Source organism: Priapulus caudatus, unplaced genomic scaffold, assembly GCF_000485595.1.
Source record: "Priapulus caudatus unplaced genomic scaffold, Priapulus_caudatus-5.0.1 Scaffold693, whole genome shotgun sequence".
Classification (NCBI taxonomy): Eukaryota; Metazoa; Priapulida; class Priapulimorpha; order Priapulimorphida; family Priapulidae; genus Priapulus; species Priapulus caudatus.
In genome coordinates this window covers 83,577-101,287 of record NW_014577754.1, presented here as the reverse complement: position 1 = coordinate 101,287, position 17,711 = coordinate 83,577, and the positions used below count along the sequence as shown (strand labels likewise).

The following is a 17,711-nucleotide window of genomic DNA, read 5'->3' as shown; positions in this document are numbered from 1 at the left end:
TATATTTTGTATTATGTATATAAATATATTATAATATATTAAACACTTATATTATCTAGTAAGAGGTAATATTTTGCACTTACCATCCACGAGATGGCGCCATACATTGCAAAGCAAAAATGACAGTCGAAGAAGACACTGTCACTGTGACTGTCACAGTCGTTGTTTGTGTAATCATTGACATTGGTTGAGTTCTACTTCGTTTGTTCTTTGCTTCAATAAAGTCATATTTTTAAGAGATCCATCTGAAAGAGAGGTAGGACTAATGTGAACCGAATCTCGAGACGGGTGACTAGTTTCAAGTTGTGCAACAATCGTCAATCGACATTTTTACTTTTTACTTTTTATAATTATTAATCTTTTACCTAATTTTTTGGCGTTTCGACGTAGGTTACTAGGTAGGCCTACTAGTTAGTGAACCTACACTACGTAGGTAGGCCTACACAGATGAACGATAACGCGTGTGTGTCGATGTACATATACTATTACTATAGTATAGTATTAGTAAATTTAATCTTACCCGTAATCGTTATCGAAATATTGAGCCGAATACACTTTCAGTTTGTGTATGCAGCTCCCCTAGATACAATAATGTAACCACAACCCAGGATAGGGTTACAACGCGATTCTATGGTTTTCTGTGGAGGAACCCCTTAGTGAATCACACAGTGGGCTGCGACTAGGGACAGCGCGTCTCCCGTGGTACCGAATTCTCTCCCTAGAGGGCCTTATTATTATTATTTTTAATTAGGGATAGGGTTAAGGTTAGGATTAGGGTTAGGGTTAGGGTTAGGGTTAGGATTAGGGTTAGGGTTAGGGTTAGGATTAGGGTTAGGGTTAGGATTTGGGTTAGGGTTAGGGTTAGGGTTAACTGATTTTATTAATTGTTAATTAATAATGCGCCATCTAGCGGATCTAAAACCTACTATTTCGGACTTGGGAGACGCGCTGTCCCTAGTGGCACGCCCTCTAGGGAGAGAATTCGGTACCATGGGAGACGCGCTGTCCCTAGTGGCACCCCACACAGTGCGGTTTGCTGGTGCGTTTTCAGAGACTAGAACTTCCAAACTGGGTTTATTCTAATTCTAAACACGAACCTTTCTCCGCTATCCTGGAACTTACTATGTATTACAATACTCTGTATTAAACTAATATAACCTGTTACAAAAATTCGAAGTGACGAGCGGCGGATATATTGAGCCCCATTTCTGTTGACCTGTGACGTACGCATTCCCAATGCGCATAGCGATCGGCAAACGCAGCGCCCTCCAATTGGTCGGTGAATTCGCTCTTCAAACCGAAGTACGTCACAGGTCAACAGAAATGGCGCTCAATATATCCGCCGCTCGTCACTTCGAATTTTTGTAACAGGTTATATTAGTTTAATACAGAGTATTGTGATACATAGTAAGTTCCAGGATAGCAGAGAAAGGTTCGTGTTTAGAATAAACCCAGTTTGGAAGTTCTAGTCTCTAAAAACGCACCAGCAAACCGCCCTGAGTGATTCACTCAGGGGTTCCTCCACAGAAAACCATAGACTCGCGTTGTAACCCTATCTTGGGTTTGGGTTACATTATTGTATCTAGCAGCTCCCCCAGCCTCACAGGCACTTGAAGCGTTTCAATAAAATATAATGCTAAATAAATACGAAATCTATTTACTACCAAATTCTTAATGTTTCTATACTCTCTTTCACCTAGTATTATTGCCAACAGTTTCCTGTAAATTCTGTCCAAATCCTATGTACAACACACGCTGCCCGCGGCCATTGCTCTCGCGGCTGTATATATATAGCAGGTAGGAAAGCGGGATCCCTAAATTCGCTTGATTTCACGCCTTCACAGCACAAATACACATCCAACAGCTTCCATCTTTGTTTCCATTTCAAGAACAGTGTTCATTTGTTATAAAAACATAATGTCTCTGTTCGTAACCGAGCTGTGTCACGCGAAATCAACCAAAGACTGACGAAATTCTCGCGTTCCCTAACATTGCCCAGTAAATGTAAATGGCTGCCAGTACAGGGCTATATAGACTGGTACTCGCTCCCACCTTGATTACCCATCGAGTAACTAAGCTAAGCCGAGAGGTGGGAGCGAGTACCAGTCTATCGGCTATAGGCGGCGCACTGCTTTCCAACTCTTGTATGAGCCTCGCCATTGGAGCGTTGCAAAAACGTTGCAGCGTTGCGGCGCAAGAATGAGGTCACGAAGAGCGCCGGTGGGTGTTTCCTGATTCTGACAGCCATTTACATTTACTGGGCAAGGTTAGCGAACGCGAGAATTTCGTCAGTCTTTGTGTGATTTTGCGTGACACAGCTCGGTTATGAACAGAGACAATATGTTTTTATAACAAGTGAACACTGTTCTTGAAATGGAAACAAAGATAGAAGCTGTTGGATGTGTATTTGTGCTGTGAAGGCGTGAAATCAGGCGAGCGTCAAGCGAATTTAGGGATCTCGCTTTCCTACCTGCTATATATATAAGTGTAAGTGTTCACAGTGCAGCCGCGAGAGCAATGGCCGCCGGCAGCGTATGTTGTACATAGGATTTGGATGGAATTTAGAGGAAACTGTCGGCAATAATACTAGGTGAAAGAGAGTATAGAAACATTAAAAATATGGTAGTAAATAAATTTCGTATTTATTTAGCATTATATTTTATTGAAACGCTTCAAGTGCCTGTGCTTAGGCTTAGTCATATATACCATAGATACATATATGCTTAGTCATCAATACGGTACCCTCCGATACATTTCCATAGTTTCTTAGATCGGGCGCTAGATGGCACTATTGTAAAACAGCGCCGCCATACTCGACATCATAAAGTGTATTTGCACCTGCAGCTGAGCTAACCGCAGCAATGTCAAGACAAGAAGTGCATGTGTACACGATTTTACGAATTTTCACTTCATACAAATTTTGACGAATATAAGTTGTAACAGGGTTCGTAGCGGGTCTTCCAAAGTCTTATAAGTACTTATTTTGCCAAAAATAAAATAAGGGCCCTTATTAGTACTTATTTTTGGTGAAATCTTAGAAAAGTACTTAATAGTCCTTATTTTTTGCAACCTACAATATTTCATATAAATTGTTTTATAAACTATTCTCGACTTAGAGTAAGAATTGCTGTATATATAATACGGAATAATTAAATCTGCTGTGCAACTGTGTATATAAATATTATTAGTGTACTTTAATAGTCGGTGATCTATCAGAAATCGCGTAAAAAAAGTCTTATTTTGGCCTCCAGAAAGGGTCATATAAGTCCTTATTTCGACATGCGTCTTACTACTATGAACCCTGTGTAACAACAGTCAACAGTCAAAATTGGTAAAATCGTGTTCTTGCACACAACCTACCTCTAGAGTCTAGACTAATAGTGATATTGATAATAGCAAGAGCTAATAATACCTAGAGTGTACAACGGAAAAACGGGAAAATAGTGCTATTTCACGACAACATTATTCTACTTTGCCTGCGAGTCTATAATAATTTCATGGTATTGCATTAAGCAGAATTCTTTGCTCTCTAAAACAAGACCAACCGCTTGTCAATACGATACTCCTAGGCGGAGATATCGGCTCCTAAACCTCCCCTCCCACATGCCAAACGCCGCCTCGAATCCACTTCTGTCCGCATCCTTCACGCGGCTAAGCGTTGCTTCGTTAGAGTTCGGTTTTTCCGCCATAATTGTATGAATGATTTTCGGGTGCAGGTGCAGGGTGGAGGTGACTTTCGGGGGCATCGCCTATGCCCTTATCTCCCATTATCTTTCCTAGCAAGGCTAATGCCCGTCATGATGGAGCCGGCAATGTTTTTTTAATTAAGTCTCTACAACGCAGCTAGTAAGAGTACCAAATTTGGGCATGTGACATCAATTATCAGCGCTCCAAGCGGTGACGGAAACCGATAGCTGAAATGCTTAGACGCGTGAAGGATGCGGACAGAAGTGGATTCGAGGCGGCGTTTGGCATGTGGGAGGGGAGGTTTAGGAGCCGATATCTCCGCCTAGGAGTATCGTATTGACAAGCGGTTGGTCTTGTTTTAGAGAGCAAAGAATTCTGCTTAATGCAATACCATGAAATTATTATAGACTCGCAGGCAAAGTAGAATAATGTTGTCGTGAAATAGCACTATTTTCCCGTTTTTCCGTTGTACACTAGGTATTATTAGCTCTTGATAATAGTAAAAACTTAGAAACTACACCGTTTGTCGACCTCCTATAAACTTAATTTCCTGAGGAAGTGGCAGGGGTTAATTGGTAGAGTAAAAGGTAAAAATGTGTTAACTTAGTATATCTGTGCAGTAACTTCATACTTGATAAAATGCATAAATTGATGAGTATTTTCTGCCATTATACAACATGTCGCATACGCTGGCAGTGTCGGCCACAAAAAACAATGGCCGGAAACTATCATCAGGTTGCACACGGGTGTGAAATTATTGTGTAAAAATAATAAGTTGACCCTTTTGACCCCGCTGTTTACCTCAGCTAGTTCCGCAGGAAATGCAGCCATGGGTGGAACGTGGAGGAAAGTTTTTTATGAACTATAGACAGTATTGTGAGGTCCTGGTCCTTAGAAAGCGAGGTAGTAATCCTGCTATATATCTGGTTTTTGACAGGTTTGATATCGCACAGGACCTAGCATTTGTCTAGGTAGCAAGCAACTTTTGAAAAGGCACACAAGGAACACATGCAACCAGCAATTCTAATCACTTGCTAAATGAACCAAAAATCCACAGTAATGTAGAGTGCAGGAGTGAAAACCCCAGTATGGCTAGAGCTGAAAATGAACAATCTTTAGTGGCTAACTTGAGTTCTGGTGTGGATTATTTGAAAATTCAGAATAATCTATTGGGCATTAAAGCTGAAACAGAATACTCAGTCACTGACAACAATCTCAGCAATCTGTCAAGTGAAAAATCCAACATGGAAGTCGAAGGCAAGCCAGATGTGAATTGTAACGGATTACACAGCTCGCCCAACCCTCATTCACCAGATGTCAGCACTCTTCTAGACAATACCCCATTTCGTTCGGAAACCCAGGACCAGTCCCTATTAGATGGCAGCATCACACGGTCGCAGCGAAGGAAACGGACGAGGAATTTAATGTTGCCTGCAGAAACGTACGAGACGTTCTACTTCTGCCTGGTGTGCAGCCAGGGCATCGGCAACAAGAAGGGGCTAGCCGACCACATGCGCGAGTTCCAGCATGGCGAGTCTCCGCGCTGGAAAGCATTCCAGTGTCCTTCGTGTCAGATGGTGTTTGCGAACGCGATGGACGTCGTCACTCACCGCGAGACGCAACACGATCTGCGGCGTCAGTTCGTCTGCGACGTGTGCGGCCTCGCCTACCACAGGAAGAAGTACTTCTTCCACCACCGGCTGACGCACGGGAGCCGCCGGCGCATCGCGTGCGACCGCTGCGGCGTCACCTGCTCCACACGACAGGTGCTGCGCCGCCACATGACCCTGCACCGCGCCGACGCCCCCTATCGCTGCGCCGTCTGCCAGAAGCGATTCAAGTCGGACGACCGGCTGCGGGCGCACGTGCGGATGCATGTCAGCGAGGCAGTGGCGGCTCGGCACGACGACACGGCGATCGCGGCTAGGAGGACAGATGGCGCTGGAGCGGTGGCGCGGCGGGACGGAGTCGTGAAACCAGTCGAGTGTGAGACATGTGGCAAGACATTCAAGCAGCAGCAGCTTCTGCACGCGCACACTGCGCGTTTCCACGGCAATGCGGCGTCACAGACGCACGGGCGGATGCGCGACCACGTCGCCGTGGAGACGACGCGCGGCGGCGAGCGGCATGCGTGCGGCGTCTGCCAGCGCGTCTACACGTCGCAGGTGTACCTCGAGCGGCACACGCAGCTGCACTTGGAAGCTCGTTGGCGGCGTAGCCATGTGTTCACCCTCCCTGCCACACGCGTCACGCACGGCCATGACGACAATGTTGACAACACATTCATCTGCTCGGCGTGCGACGACCACTTTCACTCCCAGGTGGCGCTCACGAGCCACGTAAACGATGTGCACCGTGGGGTGCCGCGTCTCCGGCACTCCAGGCCGGCGTCACCGCCGCCTGATGACGATTCGGCGCGCGCGGTCGCGCTGTGGCAGGCACCGGACGAGTCTCCTCAAACTACGGGCGAAGATTGGCTCCAATCACAGCACGACGCAGAGTTACCGTCGACGAATCATGACGCGGTACACTTCAGGACGGAGTCGGACACGGCGACCGTCATGGCGGACGGGTCGCGTGGCAGCAGGTCGGAGCGGCCGTCACGCAAGCAGCGCTTCCCGCAGAAGCTGGGCATCTTTCGGCCGCGGCTGCTCGACCCCGGGAGTGGCGACGTTGAACGCTCTGAAGCGGTGGAGTCCGCAGCGCCCCCTGCTGGTCCGCGGGAGCACTGCTCGGATGCCGAGGCTGCAGCACGCTTGCTGTTCCACGCAGCGAACAAGTCGTCTTCATGCGCGGCGCAGGACGCCCGCGATGAGGTCACGTCCGTGACCCCGCGACCCGACGTTTACACATCGCCGTTCTTCAAGAGTGTCGTGCCGCGGAAAGATAGATGGGCGCCGGTCACCTTCAGCGACGACCCACCGCGACACCGGCGCACTCTGGCGCAGCTGCTCGGCGGCGGTGCCCTCGACGACGCGACCGCCGGGAGAGCGGGAGCACTCCTGGAGATGGCGAAGGCTTTCACACGGGATTCTGGCATGACAGGGGGCGCCACCGAGCGCCACGACCAACTGGATCGGGAATGTTTGTCGCTGCAGTCATTCGCAGGTGAAGACAGGTGAGGGAGTCTTCATACTGTATGCGCATGCGTGCGTGCGTGTGTGTATGTGATTGTGTGTGTGTGCGTGCATGTCTGAGTCTATATGTTTGTATGTGTGTGTGCGTGCGTGTTTGTATGTGTGTGTGTGTGGGTGGTGTTACACGCTTTAAAATTATGTGTTGCGTTTAGGACTGTTAAACAGGTTGAATAATTTGTCATGAGTTTTTCTCGGTCACGTTCTCTTACTCATGTGGTTTATATTTAAATTAAATAATGTAGTAATTTATGTAATCCTAGTTTAAAAGTGTAAATCTGTGTGTGTTTCAACAACTATAATCTTTAACGCTTTGAAATACAGAACAACATGTTACCTGATGTTAAATGTGACCATGAGAGACGAAAGCAATGTCTATTGCAAACATAAAATATTTTGAAGCAGGCTCTCCTTGACATATTAAGCTTTTTCTCGTAATTGTTTTTAAGAGCGAGCCACCTTAGTGGTGTGTGTGTGAGATCTGTTATTTCTGTGCTGGATCGATGAGTGAATGACACTGAATGTCATAGAGGATAATTTATGCAGATAAGTCTGTTGATGTGCAGTAGGGTAAAAAATATACAGGAGCGATGAGCGATTCGCTCTTCAAACCTCTGAAATTGCTCCCATGAGGCTCAAAATAGCTCCTGTAAAAATGTTTACGAGAGCTATTTTTCTACAGACTTGAAAAAGAGCTCCCGTGGAAAAAAAAAGGATTTTTTTCCCTAATGTGCAGCCAAGTCCAGTCAATGTTATTCCCCTACAGGTGCACCTGTCCTAGTGAACACCCAGGCTACAGGTGCGTGTTACTGTGCACCTCTCTTTATTGAACACCCAGGCTGACAGTGCCACCTCTCTTAGTGTAACACCAGGCTACAGAGATGCCACCTGTCTTAGTGAACACCAGGCTCTAACAGTTGCACCTGTCCTAGTGAACACCCAGCGGCTACAGGTGCCACCTGTCTTAGTGACACCCAGGCTAACAGGTGACCTGTCGTTAGTGAACACCCAGGCTACAGGTGTCCACCTGTCGTCAGGTGAACACCCAGGCTACAGGGTGCACTTGCTAGTGAACACCCAGGCCGTACAGGTGCCACCTGTCGCTTAGGGAATCCCTCAGGGCTACAGGTGCCACCCGTCTATGTGATACACTTCCAGGCTACAGGGTGCCACCGTGTCCTAGTGAACACCAGGCTACAGGATGCACCTGTTTCTTTAGTGTGAACACCCAGGCCTACAGGCCTGCACCTGCTCTTAGTGAACACCCCCAGGCCTACAGGTGCACCTGTCTTAGTGAACACCCAGGCTACAGGTGCACCTGTCTTAGTGAACACCCAGGCTACAGGTGCACCTGTCTTAGTGAACACCCAGGCGTACAGGTGCACTCTGCTCCCCCCTTCCCCATAGTGAACACCAGGCGACAGGTGAACCTTGTCTTAGTGAACACCCAGGCCTACAGAGTGCACCTGTCTAGTGAACACCAGGCCCTACAGGTGCCCACCTGGCTTAGGTGAACCCCAGGCTTACCGGAGTGCACCTGTCTTAGTGAACACCCAGGCTACAGGTGCACCTGTCTTAGTGAACACCCAGGCTACAGGTGCACCTGTCTTAGTGAACACCCAGGCTACAGCGTGCACCTCGCTCTAGTGAACACCAGGCTACAGGGTGCACCGGTGTCTTAGTGACACAGGCCTACAGGCTGCACCTGAATCTTAGTGAACACCCAGGCTACAGGTGCACCTGTCTTAGTGAACACCCAGGCTATAGAACGGGTTTCTGTTTATACACGTCAGTCGGAGCATTATTTAGTTGCATTTATATGGTTGCATAATTACATTATACACGCTGGTGTAACAAAAGAATTACATATAGTGAAACCACCTCAATATAGTTGGTGTCTGTCTATAGCGGACATTTTAGGAGTATTGACCCTTATATGCAGGTTTGACCCTTATATGCAGGTTTGACTGTGTTTCTGTGTTTGGTCGTAATGCCCGCGTTTCACTGTGGCGATTGTTTACTCCTCTAGCACCTTCACTGTGGCGATTGTTTACTCCTCTAGCACCTTCACTGTGGCGATGGTTTACTCCTCTAGCACCTTCGCGCATCCTGCACCCTGCACCCTGCACCCTGCATCCTGCACCCTGCAATTTACATTTTGGTTCAATCTGCGGTGCGGGGTTAACTTCTCTATATTTCTAACCAGAAGCGGTGTATTCGTTGCGGTTAACTTCTCTATATTTCTAACCAGAAGCGGTGTATTCGTTGCATTTGCACTTTCGTGCTGCTCTTTACCCAGACTATAATTCAGCGTAATGTGGTGACCCCTGTGCACGTAGTTTGCACCATTTCCTGACCGTATACCTCGAATCGACAGTATTCACGGCGCTAAAATTACTAACTCCGTTTTCAGTTTCTCCGCCAGCCATGCATCCGCAGATGCCGTCAACGCACGGGTAAAGTTGGAGCCGGGTCGGCAAGAGGAGGAGGAGGAGGAGGAGGAGGGGGAGGAGCTCGCGGCCCTACAGCCGGCTGTGACCTCTATAGGACGGATGGTAGGCACCACTCAGCAGCAGCACTGCAGCATCCCAACACGCGGGTCTACACTGCCTTGCATGCATGCATATCGATCTATCTATCTATATGCACATGCACGCACCACGTACGCACACGCACGCACACACCATGCACGCACGCACGCACACACCACGTACGCACATGCACGCACACACCATGCACGCACGCACGCACACACCACGCGCGCGCACGTACACACGCGCACACACCACGCACGCACACATCATGCACGCACACACGCACCCACACACGCGCGCGCACGCACATACCACGCACGCACGCGCGCGCGCACGTACACACACCACGCACGCACACGCATTAATATATTTGCCGCGTGTCCTACTGCTGCTGCTATCACTTCGTCAAGACGGCTGGTGCGTGATCAGTTGTCGCGGTAACCCCGTACGCCCGCGTACACACACGGCTTACAAAAACAAATCGATCCAGTCATGCGCGCTGCGCTGCGCCAGTGTCATTCGCGCTATACCATTGTACGTACAACATACTACAATCGAACTACAACCTATACCGTATGTCATCAAACAAGCTGCGGCACATCCACAGGTATGTACGCTTATGAAATATTACATTCTTGAATATTGTTCATGCAATTTTTTATCTTGAATCTATTATTTCATTCACTCAATCTATATTCTACGTTTAACAACTACCCCACTAATGCACAAAATAACCACATTTGTGCTTCATATTAAACTCATTGCCAATTTCTTTAGGCAATCACTAATGGCAATTGACCGATTACAAATACTTCACCCCTTAACCTGTTGGATTTTCAGGACGGTGGTTACACTCATGTACGGGGTTCTTTTGACTGACTGTGAATTTATCTTTCGTTCTTTTCCTGTCGTACACTATCTACAATAATTACAGAGTGTATCCCTGAGTGCAAAATTAAGCTCGCATCAGATGCCGTGTACCATCCCACAAGCACTAATTATCAACTGTTCCTATTTTCTCTAAACACGTTGAAGACTGCTTCTGCATTTGTCCAGCTACTGAACATGGTGAAAAACATACTTTATACCACATACTTTCAAACTACTAAACGTCTCTTATGTAATATGCTGTCTCCGATTCCATCTTCTTCAGTTCCAAAAACCTTCTGCATCCGTCAAAAGATGCAAGTCCTGTGGTCGACCAACGAAGGGACACAAGAGGTTTACAAAGGAGAGTCCATGTGACTTGCCACCTCTTCCAGAACTAATGGCCATAAACCAAGCTCGCACTCAACATCGTCGTGCAAAAGTCAGAGCAAACAATGCTTCCACTTTAAACAAACAGATAACTCGGGAACGTATGGCTTCAGAACCAAACAAACAGAGAACTCGGGAACGTATGGCTTCAGAACACAACAAACAGAGAACTCTGGAACGTATGGCTTCAGAACCAAACAAACAGGGAACTCGGGAACGTTTAATTATTGGCTTTCAGAAACCAAACAAACATGAAACTCTGTGAGCGACTATGGTTTCAAGCAAACACAACAAACTAGAGAACTCTGGAACGTTAGTCTTTCAGAAACACAACAAACAGAGAACTCTGGAACGTATGGCTTCAGAACACAGCAAACAGAGAACTCGCAAACGTTTTGCATCAACAGTCAACCTTAAAAGACTTAGGCAGCGCAAACAACATCAACGGCAACAAAGGGCATCAAAGGCAAGCACTTTTGGTTCCGTCCACTACCGGACACACACACCAATCGATTCCATTTCTTTCATGCTACCGTTTATACATAACAAGTGTAAATAGAAAAAGCAGACAAATGCTAACAATGTTCAAACGTTGATCACTGTGTCATGCTTTAGAATCTAACGTTTCACCAGGATAGATCATAAATCATAACAAAAACACAGTAGCCAAAAATACTAATAATTCAAAAGAAATGTAGGTACTAATTTTCTTGCCGTTATTGATATCAGAGAAAAGATAAGATTAATCGACAAAAAAATATGCACACAAAACAAGTAAATTTGGACAAATTTTGCTACAATTTTCATGGGTGATCAGTGTCCCTGTCTCGGCCTCTCACGCGGGGCATTTTATTCACCGGCCATGCTAGGCGCGTAGCTACGAGACGTGCATTCGCGTTCATCGGCCAGCTAGTATACTATATATATTATATATATATATATATTCTTGTATATAGATGTGCCGTGCGTGCTTGTGCCGTGTGTTACAGCTGTGTATATGCATGCGTTGCGTTGAGCGTGCTAGTGCGTGACGTGCAGTGCGTGCGTGCGTGCGTGCGTGTGTCACAGTGTGTATATGCATGCGTGCGTGCGTGCGCGCGTGATATGGGTAAAAGCACAGATGGGTCAAATGTGTGTATTCATCCAAATCCGTGCAGCACTTTGGCGAGCCGGCTAATCTCGCAGCTCGACTCTTTGACCCGAATATTCGCAGCTGCCATGGCTGCCTTTGTCTGGCCACAGCTGACCTCCGTGTCAAGGACGAGGGCAAAAGGGCAGATTGCAATGTGCGTACAGCAGGCGACAGGTTTATATAGCTCGGTATCGGCGCTTGCGTTTCGCAGGCAACTTGTTTATGTGGTGGCCCGTTGCCGGCAGCGGCCGTGAACTGCGATTTGATAGGCATTATATCGCACGTACGTACGCCCGCGCACGCACGCGTGTATGCACGCACGCACACGCGGCATGCTTGTGGGATATGCAGCTGCGCGTGGTGCAGTGAACTTGGCAGCGAAGGTCGATGCGAGGGCAGCAGCAGCAGCAGCAGCAGCAGCAGCAGCAGCACATGTATCCGTGTCGTCTGATTATATTGAAAGTTACTGTATTCATGCAACTCTTGCTTGCTCGCAAATAGCCAGTCTGATGTAGTCCTTCTTGGGGGGGGGATGATGTTAGGGTTGGGTCGTTTGGGGAGAGGTTAATATTCTGACTGCGAGCACAAGTCTGTTATACTAGTTACTAGTACGAACAGCACACGGCAGCCCGTTATTTATTTATTTGTTTATTTTACTTTATGACGGAACACACTCCTCACAGTTAGATAATCGACTGAATATTCTACATCATAGAAAAAGTGAAGCCATTCACATTTATAACAAGATTACAATATTACATGTTCGAGTTATTTTAATGGTGTTCTTCATCTAACCATTAGCAATTCAGCTGTTTACGTGAGCCCGTGCCTAAATTGTCCCCATTTGCGCACAGCAAACGTAAATTCTCTGTTGACCTCTGCACGTAACGTTTTAATAATAGCTACCCGTGTATGCCGGCCGAGCCAATTACTTGCATATTTGGTCAATGACTGTATGAGAATAGGGGCATCACGAGCTGTAACGATGGAGAGGGGGCGATCTGTGTTGTTAGGGTGTAGTACCACCACAGTCCACCAGTAAATGTGTTATAATACATACGTCTCCGAAGGATAAAATTGCACGCACAGCGTTACGGTTCGCTTGCCAATCTCACCTCGTCAAATTAAGTATAGTGTAGGCCTACTGTGCTCGGCACACTTTGGCCAGTCACAATCTAAACAACTTAATGTGACTGCACTCGAATTTGGCTACAGACCCGTACCTAAAAAATGGTGCAGTGCCAACGATTTGTACAGAATTAAGAACCGAAACCCAAAATAAACCCAAGTGTTACTACTGAGATTCCACGGGTTATTGTGCAAAATAAGTTTATTTTTTTATGTTATTAAATATATTATTATAGACTATTAATTGTTGTTATATATTATCGTATTTTATTTAAAATTGAACGGGCGATGTGTGAAACTTGCTCATCTAATCTATTTGCGTTTTATGCAAATATTCGCTACAATTGATCTTGCATTGCTGACGTTGGAATTACTTTCGGAAGATTCGCTAGATCGGATTAGATTCGGAAACAACGCTATAATTTCTGTTGCTTTCTTTCTTCAGTCTTCGCGCATCAATCGGTGGTTTGCTCGCCACATGTAGTTAGCTCTTGCACTGGCCGCCATTTCTAAAGCTCAGTGTTTCTCGCTGCAGGGAGGCGTTAGCGTAGCCGGTGACAGCCATAGAGAGGCGATGCGACAGGAGAGGCTCCTACGGAGACTGCGGCGTACAAGCGCAGCGTCCGCCGCGGCCGACCTCTCTGCCCACGCTCGAGATCGAGCCTTCGCTGTCGATGCAGCCCCGTATAGACGCAGCGCGAAGAAAGCCGCCAGTGTCCACGAAATCAGCCGAAGTTGCGGCAGCGCGACGCCGCCAGGGGGCAGCACGCGCCCGCGTGATCCAGACGGGGCGATGTCTTCGCAGACGCCGTCGAGAGACGGGAGATATCTGCGTAGCTGTAAGTCGCTGAGCGGGCCAGCTAAGCCGTCGTCATCATCCTCATCACTGCTGCAGCGCATTCTCAGCCCGTCGCAGGACAGCGGTGGCGCCACCACGGCCGCATCACGCATCCTGGCCAACGTGGCCGCGTGCTGCCCCCGCAAGGTGGCGCCACCGTCGTCGCCGATGCTGCAGCACATCCTCGCGCAGCGCGGCGACGAGGCGAACGGTGGCGCCCTCGCCGACTCGCCCGCAACCTCGCTGCTGCAGAGCATCCTCTGCGCCGCGAGAGAGGGCGCCGGTGAGGCATCACGCACCACCGGAGGAGGCGCCACTGTAGCGTCGCCCGCGACTCACTCGAGCGATGGTCGCCGCGGCACGGCACGAACGTGGACAAGCAATCTCCAGAAGCTGCTGATGGATCCCGTGGCTTCCTCCTCCTCTTCCTCATCCTCGTCGTCAGCTGCCGTCAGCTTCGCGGCGAGGGGATGCTCACCCGTGCTCAAATCCCTGCTGACCGGTGGTGGCGGCAGCGGCGGCGGCGGCATTACGGCCACGCAGCACAGCCGGTCACTCGCAACGACCCCGCTCGATCGCACGCCGGACGACGCGGGACAGCTGCTCGAGTGCGTGCTCTGCAGTTCCAAGTTTGTCACCCAGGAGGCGCTCTTTCTCCACTCCGTCTCGCTGCAGTGCGTCAAGGGCGATATGGCGATGGACGCTGCCGCCGCCACGGCTCCCTCTCCGGTCCCGGACTCGCTGCGTTGCCGCGACGACGACCCACGCAACCCTTCGCTGCCGTCGCCAGCAGCCACTCTCGGGGGCAGCCACAAGGGGGCGCCGCAGCAGCCGACCAGCCACGAGGGGGCGCCGCAGCAGCCAACCAGCCACGAGGGGGCGCCGTCAAGCTCACAGTTACGCGTCGTCGACACGTTCTCGATAAAGCAGGAGCGCGTTGACCCCGACGATTATGCGTACGGTGACCCAGGGGTCGCACCGTCGCTGCGTCGGCTGCTAGACGCATCCGCGGCGACAGTGTCGCGTCTACCTGAGCCGGATGCGTGGCCGCCCGCCGCCCCCGCAGTCCGGGTCAAGGTCGAGCCAGGGGTCACGGGGATGACGGGCGCACCGAACCTGCTCGCGATTCTGCGAGCAGGCGAGTCTGAGACGCAGCGAGGCATGGGCGAGACGCAGCGAGGCGTGGGCGAGATGCAGCGAGGCGTGGGCGAGACGCATGCGAGGCGCCACGACACGATTGCTCGCTAGGTATGGGGACGCTGTCACCAGCAGGCGGTCAGGAGAGCAGCAGTAGCTGGGGGTTGCGCACTGAGACAGTGCAGCCAAAGGAAGAGTCTACAGAAAACTGGTCTCCGGTCCAGTCAAAGGAGGAGCCCACAAAGAACTGGTTATCGATCAATCCACAGGAGCCTGGAGAAAACTGCTCACCAGTCCAGCCAAAGGAGGAGCCCATAGAGAACTGGTCGCCGACCAATCCACAGGAGCCTGGAGAAAACTGGTCTCCAGTCCAGCCAAAGGAGGAACCCATAGAGAACTGGTCATCGACCAATCTACAGGAACCGATCAGACCGAAACCATCACATCTACTCAGTCACCTTCTCAGCGGCACCTTTGATGCCCCGCCGGCGCCCCCTGCCCACGGCGGCTACCCGCCGATGATGTGTGGCCGCTGCGGGCGCATGTTCACGCGTGGTTCGGCGTTCAGCAACCACCAGAAGGCGTGTCTCACGTCGGGGCGTCAACGCACGCAGCACGCCAACACTGCCATCTGCACCATGTGCGGCCACCAGTTCGCAAACGCCACCGCGCTCGCCAACCACCAGAGGACGTGTGGGTTGGAGCGGCAGACGGCCGTGCCACACGAAGCGACGTTTGCGTGCTGCCACTGTGGCTGGGCGTCAAAACGCGCCTCATCGTTCACCTACCACATGAAGACGTGTGCTCTCGCGAACAGCGCTGCCGGCGGCGACGGCAGCAGTGGCGACGATGCGATGCAGTGCGACATTTGCAAGCGCCGCTTCGAGGACTTGATGGGGTTGATGGAACACCGGCGCAACCTCTCGTGCATGCAGGAGTAACCGGCGGCGCGGGCGTCTCTCTCAATCCACGTCGCCACACCGACATGAGAGGGTACGCACAGGGAGGTCTTGGCCTCTGTCCAGGCTGTGTGTGTGTCATTCTTGTAGGATCCGTCGATAGACTGTCTGTACATTTTTGCGTTATAAAATCAGGTTAACGTAGAGCAATCATTTATGGTGCTGTGATTATGTGTCTACCAAGACCTAAAGTCTATCCTTTGGCTGCGAATGAGGGCCTGCATGGTATGCTCGTGCGACTCTGATGCCATTCTATCACTGTGAGAAATTTATGGTAGTTTGTGCTGCGTATGCCTGTGAGTCATGCTGTGTCTTAGGTTCATTTAGTGTTTCTCTATAAAATAAAAACAATGCAGATAGATATGATGTAGATAGCAGTTTGTTTAGAGAACATAACTAGCTGTTCGCAGTTGATATGTTTGCGTAGTTAGCCTGAACTCGCCAATTGCCAATTCAAATTATTTATTACCCCATTTGAAAAGTATTGTTGGGTGCATTTCACCTGGTCGCAGTACGCGGGGTTGCTGTGAGTTGATTGTTTAGGGTGTGTATTGTCACCACTCACAGAATGTACGGAGCTACAGGGCAGCTTCACTTCATGGCCGGTCCATGAAAGACTAGACGCAGCGTTAGGGAGTGGACTAAGACCAAGTCGCATCGTGCAGGTTTATGATTTGTTGTGTGTTTACTCGAGTAGGTGTAAATAAATGGCAACATTGACCTGTTGTATAACGTGTTGAGATTTGCTGAAATGCTGTGTGCGTATCTTGGCAATTGTTTACACACAAAAATAGCCACATCGATTTGCAGAAACGTCCTCGGTCGCCGTTGACCCTTACACGTGAAAACCAGCCCTATATGACCGTACAGCCAGCAAACAAACATGCCGGTGCTGCCTGTTAATTGGGCGGTGTTAGTACGCATGCATGCGTGTTTTATCTCCATGTTATGCTGCCGTTATAAATGGAATCTTGCAGTGTTGTACCCTTTGAAAGTTACCGTAACATATTCTTTAGTCGATTCATAAATAGGCCCTCCGTGATTATAGAGATTGTAAGCTGCATGTAATCAATTTTGTATATATTTGTGATTTTGATTTGGCTAATTTAATAAATATATTCATGTTTTCAATAAACATTCATCTTGATCTTCTATAGTTTGAACCTGACCTTTTATTGAGTTACTTTCTTACTCAGTGCCTTACCATAGCTCTAGCAATTAAGTCTTATTTTCCAAAGGATACGTTCCTAATTCGGTACACTGTCACTGTGCTGATGGACAATTAGATTCAATAATGTTATTTCTTGACCGGCCGCGCTCCGGGCATGGAAGAAATACATAGTTACATAATACAAATAGAAATCATGTTTGGCAACATTTGACAAACAATTAAATAAACATCAAGAATTAACAAATAACTATAGTACCCGATGTTACCTGACACCATAGATACTATATCTACATAATTATTATGGTGCATTTACAGGCCCGTACCCAGGGGGGGTTCGGTGGGGTTCGCACGAACCCCTTCCGAGCACCCCCGTGCAAAAAAAAAACCGCAGTGCGTGTACGAATATATGCAAACGCACATGCTTGCATAAGCACACGCACGCACATCCACACGCGCACACATGCGCACGCGCACTCACACAGGCGCGCTCTCACACGCGCGCACGCACTCACACAGGCGCACGCACTCGTGTACGCGCAGCTATATATGCGCGCACGCACTCACTCACGCACGCACGCACGCACGCACACACACATACACACTCTCTCTCTCCCTTTCTCTCTTTTTCTCTCTCTCCTCATCCTCTTCGCTTCCTCTCACTCCCGTCTCCCTCTGATCTATCTCTCTATCTCATCTCTCTCTCTACTCCTGTTCCTACTCTCTCTCTCTCTCTC

The 17,711-nt window shown here is 49.0% G+C and overlaps 2 protein-coding genes across 2 annotated transcripts; both read left to right on the top strand.

Annotated features, from left to right (window-relative positions):
- The first annotated feature begins 92 nt into the window (after positions 1-92).
- Positions 93-14,958, top strand: LOC106812846. The gene is made up of 5 exons (XM_014816828.1): positions 93-256; positions 4,625-6,805; positions 9,235-9,376; positions 13,408-14,439; positions 14,638-14,958. The coding sequence occupies exons 2-5, from the start codon at positions 4,776-4,778 to the stop codon at positions 14,956-14,958; spliced, it is 3,525 nt and encodes a 1,174-aa protein (XP_014672314.1). The 5' UTR covers positions 93-256; positions 4,625-4,775.
- Positions 14,959-14,960: 2 nt separating this feature from the next.
- On the top strand, positions 14,961-15,788 carry LOC106812844 (zinc finger protein 449-like). The gene has a single exon (XM_014816827.1). The coding sequence runs from the start codon at positions 14,961-14,963 to the stop codon at positions 15,786-15,788; it is 828 nt and encodes a 275-aa protein (XP_014672313.1).
- Positions 15,789-17,711: the final 1,923 nt, after the last annotated feature.

What these genes read in the sequence shown, in the direction of transcription:
- LOC106812846 (XM_014816828.1), top strand. Translation starts at nt 4,776, where the DNA reads ATGGCTAGAGCTGAAAATGAACAATCTTTAGTGGCTAACTTGAGTTCT. An exon ending in TCATTCGCAGGTGAAGACAG is followed by an intron (nt 6,806 to 9,234) that starts GTGAGGGAGTCT and finishes CTCCGTTTTCAG; the next exon opens with TTTCTCCGCCAGCCATGCAT. An exon ending in TGACCTCTATAGGACGGATG is followed by an intron (nt 9,377 to 13,407) that starts GTAGGCACCACT and finishes TTCTCGCTGCAG; the next exon opens with GGAGGCGTTAGCGTAGCCGG.
- LOC106812844 (XM_014816827.1), top strand. Translation starts at nt 14,961, where the DNA reads ATGGGGACGCTGTCACCAGCAGGCGGTCAGGAGAGCAGCAGTAGCTGG.